Consider the following 10,976-nt stretch of genomic DNA (forward strand, 5'->3'; position numbering starts at 1 on the left):
ATATTGGTGTGGGGTGGATCTATCTGGGGTGAAGGTCTTCTGAAGGATGAGAGAGAGAAGCCCATCAAAAATTTCAAGAAAAGGAATTCTCTGGCACAAGCAGGGAGGGAGCAGAAAGGCCTGGTTGTATAAACCAGCTAACACATAACTTATTGCAATATGCTTTCATTTTTATTCTACTTCACTGAAAAGAAAATCTCTCTGCAACACTTCCTCATCTTTAGTCACTTTGTTCAATCTGATGATTTTTATTTCTCTAAAATAAAAAATCCATCCCTGTTTGATGGTAAATGTTACTAACTGCAGTCTTTTCATTCCTTCACTTCTCTTGAAATGAGGACTTTTCGAAGCTAGCATTACTTTTCACAGATGGATCTCAGTCTATAGCAGTAATAATGAAATCACATCTCCTTTGTTGCATCCGTTGTTACCTTTATTGCAGAGTTTTCATGGGGTGGTATTTGACACACCTCAAAACATGCAGGGGTGTCCTGCTGTCTATCGGTTGTGGAGGCAACAGGCTAAAGGACATTACAGGCATGACTATATAAGCAAACAGAATTTCAATACTTCACAGTTTTAAAATTACAAGGCCAAGGACTCACCACAAGAAAAGGCTGGCAATGGCACTGAGGTTTCTCACTCATGTACCGTAAAGGCTGAAAGTCATTGTTATCCATACAATTTGGCTTAACACCAAAGGGTCCCTATTTCCAACGAATCAAGTGAGTACCTTACTGAGGAAGGCCGCAGGGTCAAATTTTGACCTCAGAAATGCTGGGGTAAAACCAGAGTAAGCAGTGTGAAGTCAATTGAGTAATTCTGGATTTATAACTGTGTAAGAGAAGTTAGAATCTGGCCCACTATGCTGAATCTTCCATTCCTTTAGCAGTTTCTGGATAAGTTCTGTGGATCTGCCCATCACAGTTTAAATTTGCACGTCTTTGGATGCCCATGAGAAGAAACTGGTGTGGTTTATTGAACAGTAATTATCAGTAGCTGAGACAACTTGTAGCTCTCCTAGCGGTTTACTTTCAGTTCAGGCACTATGGTACTTTATTCTAACTAGCTCTGCCAAGGTTTCAGGTTCTTCTAATGAATATTTCGCCATTTTCATCTTCTAGTATCGCTTCAACTCTACTCCTCTGTAAAACAAAGACAAAAAGACGCTGAAAGGCTGAACAATAGCATAAAGCTGTCCCCTGCAGCAATGTGTGATCAAATGCTATTTCAAAAGTTACACTTGCAAGCGAGAGAAATGCCAAATTGGGGTGGGGGAGAAGCTAATAGAAAAATACAGACACTTCATTTCTACCTATTTGTAATGGATGTAACGCTTAGAAGGGGTTATTTTGACAGTAGGCGTCCTCTCTATATCTGCAGAAAAGGTCAAATTGAGACAATAACATTCAATGCTCTCTTTACTATCCCACCAAAGTGCCTCAACCCTTTTCTGGAGGAATCATTTCTAGCCAAAAGTTGTTCAATCTCAACATAGGTTTAATCATAGGCTTTCCTGCTGACACTGCCAATGAAGGAGTGAATGTGGAGGAGAGGTGTGTGGGAACTCATTTCCTATAGATCACAAAACAGGTCTCAGATGGCAACTAATGTCAGTTGCTACCAGCCTGAGCTGAATTCAAACCACTGAGCTAGAGTGAAAGTGCCTATATTCCATAGAATCATACGGTGAAATAGTGACCCCCTTTAAAGTCAATGCAAAATTCCCATTGACTTCAATGGGGTCAGGACTTCACATTCGGAAATTAAGAGATGGAAAAAATGTTTCAGGTCATGTGGTCCATCCCTCTGCCAGTGCAGGAATCTTTTAGCAATCTATTTTTTGAGAGCTTTGTCCAGGCTAGTTTTAAATGTTCCTAGAGATGGTGCTCTTGTAAAAACTGTGTGAGGCATACTATCGCTTCTTCAGCTGCATGTTTCAGGTGAAGGTGAAATGACTAATTTGCTCTTATCCCTGCCCTGTTGCTTGGGGCTTGGAACCATCACTCAGTTTCACTGACACAATTCTGACACAGATGTGGGCATGCAGCCTCTTCCTCTATTCTGACGAAGGGAGGGGCAGTTTCCTGTTTTTGTGCAGCAGTTACACTGATCCAGAATGCTCTCAGGCTGTGGTTCCCCGGTACATATACAAATTCTAGCACTGTACAGTACTTCATGCTTTTGTGTCTGTTACTCCAGGTTTCCCCTCCCAGCATTAATAATGAGCTTTGGTACTTGGCCCCAGCGCATCAATGCTACCAATCTCCCATTCAGTTGTGTGTACTCCAGCCTGAAAGGGAGCCTGGGTTTTTCAAAAAACTCAGTCTTATGACGGCAGGTTGCTACTCCCAAGTGAATGAGAGGTGGTAGGTACTATCTGGGATAGCTAAGGCCAGCCTAGTAAATTGGTACAGTTGCCTGCAAAGGTTGAGATGGGCTTTTCTAGCAGACTATTCTGTTATGTTCACATGCTCTCTGTGCTGTAATCTAGTTCCATCTTGCTACAGCTGTGGGACTGTCTGCCCTTCTCAGCACTCCAAGGACTCTACTGTATCTGGCATTAACATCCCAGGAATCTGCTCAAGGCAGTCAGGAGTAAAGCAGAAAGATATGTTTACAAATGCTGGCAGAGCGGGGAGGGGAGTGCAGGCATGAAAATCAGAGACAAATCCTGTGTAAGAGCCTGTATTTTAGCTGCCACTCTAAAGGAAATGATCTTTAATAAACAGCCACAGACAGCAAGCAGCAAATCCACTTTGCTCAGTTTTCCAATGCTTTTGCCACAATTATTAGTTGGGAACCGGGCAAAGATCATTTATCATTAATGTGTCTGATAGCTCATTTTATGCAGAACTGCAACCTGTTATATATATTGCCATGAGTGACATTAACATAGCACCTTGCCTCCCAAGGGATCCCAAAGTGTTTCACAAACTATATATACCCACCTAAGCTGCACGCATCCCTAGGGTGGAGTGTGCAGCCAGGCAAACAAGTGGTGCTTAGCACACTGAAAAACACTTGTATGGGAGATCAGGGAGAGCATTCTGGCCAAGGACAGTGAACCAAAGCCTGCTGAGTTTTATGAAAAGTGCAGGGAGAACACTGGTGTTAAAGAGAGCAGACAGGACCTAAGCTTTAAATTTTCATCCAAGAGACTTTGAGATGGAGAGTTCCTTGGAACTCAGTTCATCTGCCTGGGACAGCTGAGAAATAGGCATCTTGCATGTGGGGAAAACAAGACGGAGTGATTAAGTGACTTGCCCTAGGTCACATTTTAAGACATTTGCAAAGCTAAGAACAGAACTCACATATCCTGACTCCGCGTTCCCTGTTCTAACCAATATAACTTATTTGGTGCTAAACTTAGTTAAATAATATGTATATACCTCTGGCTATTTCTGTTTATGATCTACAGTTCAACTGGCCATGGGTTACTGAGTACATTCCAAGAGTAACTTGCCTGCTAAGCCCTCCTCTCCTTTAAAACTAGAAATGGACAGATAAGATAGTGAAAGAAATCAGTTTAACTGCTGGTATGTGCTCAGACATACCTGAACTCTGTCCAAGTTATCTGCTAGTTTCTGAATGTTCTTTCGGGGTGGGAGAAACACCTCCAGTCTCACAGCGCCTCTGGCAGTTTTCTGGCAGGATATCAGATGGTTTATTTCCTGAGCCTGTGGTGAAAAACAAACAAACCCCAAAAGACCAAAGGATAAAGAAAGCAATCACGTTAGACCAAAATGAGCCAAATAAATCTGCAGGGTAATTGCTGTGAAGTCAATGGGATTAATCTGGCCTTGTGGGTTAAGGAAACTGATCTTCAGACTGTAAAACAAACCTAAATTAAAGAAACAAATAAATCTCATATCCCCCCTCAAAAAATCTTTTTATGGTTCTGTTTTTTAGAAAGCCTGATCTAACTCCCACTGAAGTCTCAGAGCCTTTCTATTGACTTCAAGTGGAAGAAGGTCTGGGCCCAAAGCCAGCATGGTTGAAAAGCCCCAAAATATGGGTAGGGATTTACTCCGGCTAGCAGAATCCTACTGCTCTATAGACAGGCTTTTAGAAATGAAAATGAAAGGCATTAAAAGGTTTATCATGCTATGGAACTGCAAAGAAATGAGTGCTACCCCCAAATGAAACTGTGTACATGGAGTGGGTATTGAAAAATGATCAGCTACGTCCAATCAGATCATAATCCTAAACCTGTCCTTGAGAACAGAGTGTCTTGCCTACTTTGTCACAGGTAACCCCTAAGACTGCTCAAACTGCCCCATAAGGAGAGGACAGAGGAACTGGGCATCCCTTGTGCCCCACACACTGTCCCCCAGCAAAGAGTTCCAGCATGGCTTCTTTGTGCTGCCCAATTTCTCTGCCCTTTCCTTCTCTCTCTCTCTCTCTCGTTTTTCCCTCTGATGTTGTTTTGCTTCTCTCTTTTTCCTTGACTTTCCCTTCTGTTGTTGTTGCTGTTGCCCTTTATCTGGTTTGATATTCCTCCTCATGTGGTGACTCCCCATCCTCATTCTCTCCCCCAGGAGAAGGCTGCACACCCTATGAGCTACTACTGCTGAGCTGAGAGCCATAAGAGCAAAGTGAAGTGGCGGCCAATGGGCTGTGCCTGAATATGCAGATCTGAGCATGAGCTGTTCTCCTGGCTGTCTGCTCTAAGGGTCACTGTAGAAGCAGGGAGCTGCCTGACCTCCATCAGTAGCATATGTCCAGAACGGGATTTAGGATCGTGCAGCTTTCTCTGCTCCTCTCCACTTTGCTGTGTTCTATTTGGACTTGCCTGGTGCCTCTGCAGAGGAATCAATTTGGGAGATATTGGTCCAGTTCTCAGATGACCTCACTCCCAATGGATCCCCTGTAGGCAGCTTTAGCAGAGTGTCCCAGACACAAGATTGAAATCTATTTTCCGCCCTGCAGGAGATCCATCCAGGTCAGGGTAGAGGAGCAGTGTGTAGGAAAGCTTGCCTAGCTACTGCCAGTCCTTGTTCTGTGCCCCAGGGTCATATATGGACACTAAAATTCACTTTAAAAAAAATGTAAACTAAAGCAAACAAATCTCCCAGCAAAATAAAGATCAATAAAAACACGGCCAAGCACTGTCTTATGTTTAGAAGATGCCTCTTTGCACATATTCAGTTGTGCGTTGCCAAGTTTTGGAAATCAGCAAAAACTTACTTCAGTTACTGTAAACTAAAGACCCTCTGGAGACAGTCTGACTTGCTTTCCAGAGTGGCCTGCGGTTGGGGGAGAGAGGCAGTTGGATAGTAGTATAGGAGAAACCCTGTTCCACTCTTACTAACTATAGCATATATTAATTTCAGAGTCATAAATAACTTCAGTACCATGGTTACAGTGCTAGCCAAGTATGATATCATTTAGTTTGGGATTAGGGGAAAATATCTTCCTTGAGGCTCTAGGGTCTAAAATAAGCAACTTTTCCAGAATTGGTTTTCTCACAGGGAATAAACAGAGAAACTCCAGTCTGCAGTTGTAAACTGGAAGTTACTTTAGTGCACTTGATGAGATGAGATGTATTGTAGGAGATGTATGCTGAGCTTTTAGGAGAGGATTTTCAAAAGCACCCAAGTGAGTTAGGAGCACAAAGCCCTATTGACTTTATTGGTGCATGTGCTCCTAAATCACTAGGGCACTTAGAAAATGCCATCCTTAATGAATGACAGTGTGCTGATGTGATTTTTTCCAACACCAGTTTGATATATGAAGCAACCCATAAACCCTCCTCCTTCTAGGAGTTAGAATCGTCTAATGACAATTAGAAAGACAATTGTGCAGACAATTTTCATGGTTGCATGCACAAGTGGAAACTACACAAGCAAATAATCAGCTAGAGGAATAGTTGGTTATTTGTATACACAGTTGTCATGGCTTCACACACAACTGTGGTAGGTTTATTTTAAAACTGGGCATGCAACCACATGCACGCACAATTCTGCAGGTCCTGGCCAAAATTCAGCAAAAGGATTGTTTTCATTTTACAAATGGATCCTAAATGCATGTTCTCCTGCATTTGAATATAATGGAGCATCACAACAACCATAGAAGAGAAAATGGGCTCATTTTAGTGATCAAAGCTGTATAGGGGTTATGTCTACACTGGAGTTGAAGGCGTAATTTCTAATCGAGCTAACATGCTAAAATCAGCAGTGTAGCCACAATGCCACAAGCAGTGGGATAGGCCAGCTAATTGTGTATTTAGCGTCTCGGGTAGCACTGTATTCAGCATGGCTAGTCCATACCACTGCTTCTGCTGATCAATCTAGCAGGAGTATGTCTACCTGAGCTGGAAATTAAATCTCCAGCCCCAGTGTAGACAAACCCTCTAAGAGAAGGCACTATGGAGAAATAGCCATATCTCCACTGTTAAGATTGCAACTGAGGTTCCATTATAATCTTCATTTTCACCCCTTCTCTATATTAGGATGAGGAAAAGTTTATCAGCTGAAAAATGGATGATGACTGTTAGAATTTTCCCCATACATTTCAGGATGTTTAATGGAACAGGTTTGAAGGTGCAACTGGATACAGATTTCCTTTCTTTTGAACATGAAGGAGAAAAACTCATTTTTTTTTCCCTTGCTCACTTCAAAATATAATAATTTGTATGCATTAGAAAAGTGACATTTCAGGGTATGATAAAGAAATTATCTTTGCTGCTTACGATTCCTCAGTCCCATCTCGCACAACACTATCAGCCTGGCCTGTTCATGAAAGGTCTTTGAGGTTAACTTACTCTCAAGTTCTGAAATCGGAGTCTCACATTTCGAAGGCGATTTCGGGCTTCTGCAGCCTTGAGCAGCCCAATGACCCTGGCCTGCTTCTTTTGCTCTGCATCTCTTTCACACATGGAGTGCTCATGTGAAATTTTATCCATCATAAGAATGTCTGAAGCCAGCATGGATTTTACTGGTTCCTCAGTGGGCTCAGCAAATGCCAGATACCTCTCTTTTTGCTGTGGAGACACTGCATTTAGATCAAATGAAAGTAAATTCTTCCGGGATTTAGGAATAATTGTCCCTTTGTGCATAGTTGTTTCTCTTGCAGTCATCTTTATTCTAGGTTAAGACTGAAAAAGATGAAAACAATCCAGAGTTGTAACAATGTGAGGTGAGGAGTACTTGGTGCTTTGGGAAATCCTACCCTCTTCAAGTGAGGAAGCTGCTGAAAGCCCCATCTGGCTTAGGAAGTATCAGGCTGAGGGCAGAATTCACACTCAGGTTTCTTAGTTGGTGCTATATAATGGTACCAGTAGGTTACTTAGTGTGGTCCAGTAAATAGTGCACTGAACTATGACTCAGGAGATCTAGGTGCTATTCCTGGTTCTGTGGCTGACCTGCTCTTTGACCCTGGGTAAGTTAACTTTGCTTCTCTTTCACCTTATGTCTGTCTTCTCTACTAGGTTTGCAAGGTCCTTGGGAGCAGGGACTGTTTCTTATTGTGTGTCTGTATAGTACGTAGCACCATCGGGCACCGATCTCAATTGGGACATGTAGGCACTATTGCAAAATACATCTTCATCATAATGGTCTAGCCTTACTTTTTAAACATTTTTCTTTAATCCATATTATTTCAATTCTTCAAACCCTTTGCTCCTCAATGAGAAGATTCAGACACTGTGTTGGCCACTACAACATATTTTTGGCTAGTCATACATTAAATGTCCAACTGCCTGATCTGTCTTTTTGGTGGGTACTTTTCTCTCTCCTATAAAAGAAAACCATCTGTCTAAGCTACACGTGCATCTCCAATTTCCTTGGCAGCTCTTAAATACTGTGCAACTCACTGAGCATTTCTAAACACTCAAGTACATCACTGCTGTTGTACTAGAAGAGCCAATTGTGGGGTCAGGTCAGTCCCTTTTGTTTTCCAGTATTTACTATTCTAAGTTCAGTTTTTAATGCAATCTTAGAAACATTTTAGACCAGCCCAAAGGCCCAATGGCTGTGCTCTTCTGCACTCCTATGTAGGAGACACTACCGAGACATGTACTGGACCTCTGCAATTCATGTCACTCACTGATCCCCTTGGTTGACTAAGGGCTGAAATTTTCAAGCTGTGAAGTGAGTCCTTCTTAGTCTGGAAGAATGGGGTCTTATCTGAATTTGGGTGTGTAAACTGGGCTGTAAAATGGGATGTTGGTCAAGGATCTAAGGATCCCTGGGAGAAAATGTTTTAAATATGTGTTTTAATAGTTCGTGTCATAGCTTGCATCATCTTGTCAGGCACATCCTGATGGATTTCCCCCCTGCTTCATCAGCACTCTGCAATCTGTACAAGCTTGTATTGATGGATCTTCAGCTGCTGTGAATCATTGTAGCTTCACTGAAGTAATGGAGCTACCCCAATTTACATCAGCAGAGGAACTGGCCCAGGAAGGATTTCTGGAACTTCAGTTCAGTTTTAGGCCAAGGACTGAGGTAAACAATAGCCATCTAGAATGCAGTGTGAACCAAACACGAGTCAAAGCCTCAAAAGGCTGTAATTACATGTAAAACATACAAATCAGGATTTAGATAATCCTGTAGATTAAAAGCAGTGAATAAAGTACAAGACATTAGACATCAAATACAGTTGTGAAAAGAAATTTACAATATATCTACCTGTGATTAATAATTAATAATATCACTTATCAAACACCATACATATTCAAACTATTCCACAAACATTAACTGATTGATGATCTTTCAAACAACCCTGTGAGGTAGGCAAGCATCATTATCCCTATTTTACAGACGGCTCAGAGGTTAATTGACTTGCTCAAGATTATACAAATCAGAAGTGGAGTTGGGATTACAACTCAGAAGTCTTTACTCTAATTACTAGCTAACGCTGATATGTATCTATGGTATTAATAGGAGCAGGTAGAGATGCTGTGCTAGAATACTTGACTTAGAGACCCCTCACTTTTCAAAGAACCTACCATGAATGAGAAGCTCTCATTTTTAATGCGTTGAAAAAGAAGTTCAGAAAAACTGGGATATTTCAAGAACTTCTGTATACAATTTGAATCAAACAGAAGCTCTGATATGTTCAAGTTAATCCATAACTACCAAACCCAATTCGCTACATTTATGCAAATGTTTTATAATGAAACTCTTCCAGTTTCAATTTTTATATAAAATCTAGCTGAATTTGGAGCTAATCCGGGCCAGTTTATGATTCCAGGTGAGAATACCAAATACAGTGATTTTCTATGGTTTTGACCTGAAACCAGACAGAATGGGGCAGTTTCGGGTGAAACATACAGTGAAACTGAGGTAGGCGTAAAAAAAGGGGAGGTGTGCCCATGAACCCACATGTCAACCAGAAGTGCAAAATGTTTTACACTAACCCATGTGAACCAAAACTAGCACACAGCTCTATAATGAACAAACAAAGGGCAGTGTTGATTAGTGCTCATTTATTTCTCAGAATGTGGAATTTTTCCAGCAATTTGTGCCAGTCTGCAGTAACCAAAAGCTATTCTTGTCACAGGAAATAATGTCAGTAAGGAGCAAGTCTGCTTCTGGTGCAGACAGCCGTGTGACTAGAATGTAACAAGCCTTAGACCCACTTACTGTATGCAGATCCAGAAGTTTATTTCAGAAGATCCATTTTCATTAAACTTTGTTTTGACTCAAACAAACAAGCAAACTAGACAATCCCCATTATATTGAGAACGAGGCATATCCAGAAGTATAAGGAGGTGTATAATAGATTCTGTTGCACTCCTTTAAATTTACCTATATGCAGATACTAATGTGCAAGTGAGTGTAAGGAAGGTAAAATGTTTTAATTTCCATGCTAACGTGGTGGAAGAATGTTTTAAGAGGTGTAAGTTACCGTGGAGTGGGGGCTACTTTTCTTACTTATTTTACACCTATTGTTTGTAGTAGTAACAGGAGCAGTTGACGGTACTGTGCCAGGATCCTTGGCTTAGAGCTCCCACTCTTTTCAAATGAAGAAGGCTCAATATACTCAAATTAAGAGGGCTAAATTCAGATATGATTTGGGGATATACCACAGATGGGAATTTAAGTCATTAAGTAAGTCCAAGGGAATCTAATTACGGTAGTCTAAGTGTGAGTGACATGTATGTTTAGGGAACCAAAAGAAGGGGGCAAGTTACAACAATTTAGATGAGTAAACTCACCTCAGAATTTGGCCCTAGGTCTTGAAGGAGCAGCCTACTGTGTCTGTATACAGGAGTTGTGTCCTAGCAGTAGCAGAAGTGTTACATGGTAGTTTCAAATTACTTTATAGTAATTGGCAAAATTGGGTGTGGGGGAAATTTTGTAGTCGCAAAAGGTGGAAGAGAATTCCTTGGCAAGATAAAGGCCAATGCTTTTGCAGTCAGTAAAACCACTGAATTATTTAACTCTGAAAATTAATTCCTATTCATGTAGTAACAACATAGCTATGCTGTATCGCACATATACACTATATATCCTGTAACAGGAACAATGTATTTTTGCTATACCTCTTGTATCCTGTGTATGCTGAACCTGGTCATATAATAGAAAGTTAGAGGGAAATATTTTGACTGTAGAAAGAAACCAGTCTGATTCCACAGGAGACTGCTCAGAAAGTCTTTTTTTTTTTTTTAAGATAATAAAATAAGAAGTTAGAGGAAAGAGAGAAAACAAAATGGACTTCTCGAAAGGAAGATTCCTTTCATTTGTACTGCTCTTACAAAACCATGGCAGGAAATCACACCGGATGCTACTGACAAGAAAGAGGAACTTGTTTTAAGGATGGTAGTGGATACTGCAAATGGGATTTTAAACACATACAAGTCTTTTTCTTGTTAATATATCATTACTTCCAATGCTTTCTTGATCTTCTGATGCCAGAAGAGCTATGCATATTATGATGAACTGTTTGTTGTTTGAAGACTTTATGGCTTATGACCAAAACTAGACAAGCTGTCTTGTAATATATTACTTCGAAGTTTTGCTCTTACA

The 10,976-nt window shown here is 41.0% G+C and overlaps 1 protein-coding gene across 1 annotated transcript; it reads right to left on the minus strand.

The window, feature by feature from the left end:
• Window positions 1-411: 411 nt before the first annotated feature.
• Window positions 412-10,609, minus strand: LKAAEAR1 (LKAAEAR motif containing 1). The gene is made up of 4 exons (XM_032766436.2): window positions 10,493-10,609; window positions 6,767-7,088; window positions 3,558-3,680; window positions 412-1,145 (listed from the first exon to the last, which is right to left on the minus strand). The coding sequence occupies exons 2-4, from the start codon at window positions 7,079-7,081 to the stop codon at window positions 1,083-1,085; spliced, it is 501 nt and encodes a 166-aa protein (XP_032622327.1). The 5' UTR covers window positions 7,082-7,088; window positions 10,493-10,609; the 3' UTR covers window positions 412-1,082.
• Window positions 10,610-10,976: the final 367 nt, after the last annotated feature.

The sequence above is a fragment of the Chelonoidis abingdonii genome, chromosome 14, assembly GCF_003597395.2.
Source record: "Chelonoidis abingdonii isolate Lonesome George chromosome 14, CheloAbing_2.0, whole genome shotgun sequence".
NCBI classification, from domain to species: Eukaryota; Metazoa; Chordata; order Testudines; family Testudinidae; genus Chelonoidis; species Chelonoidis abingdonii.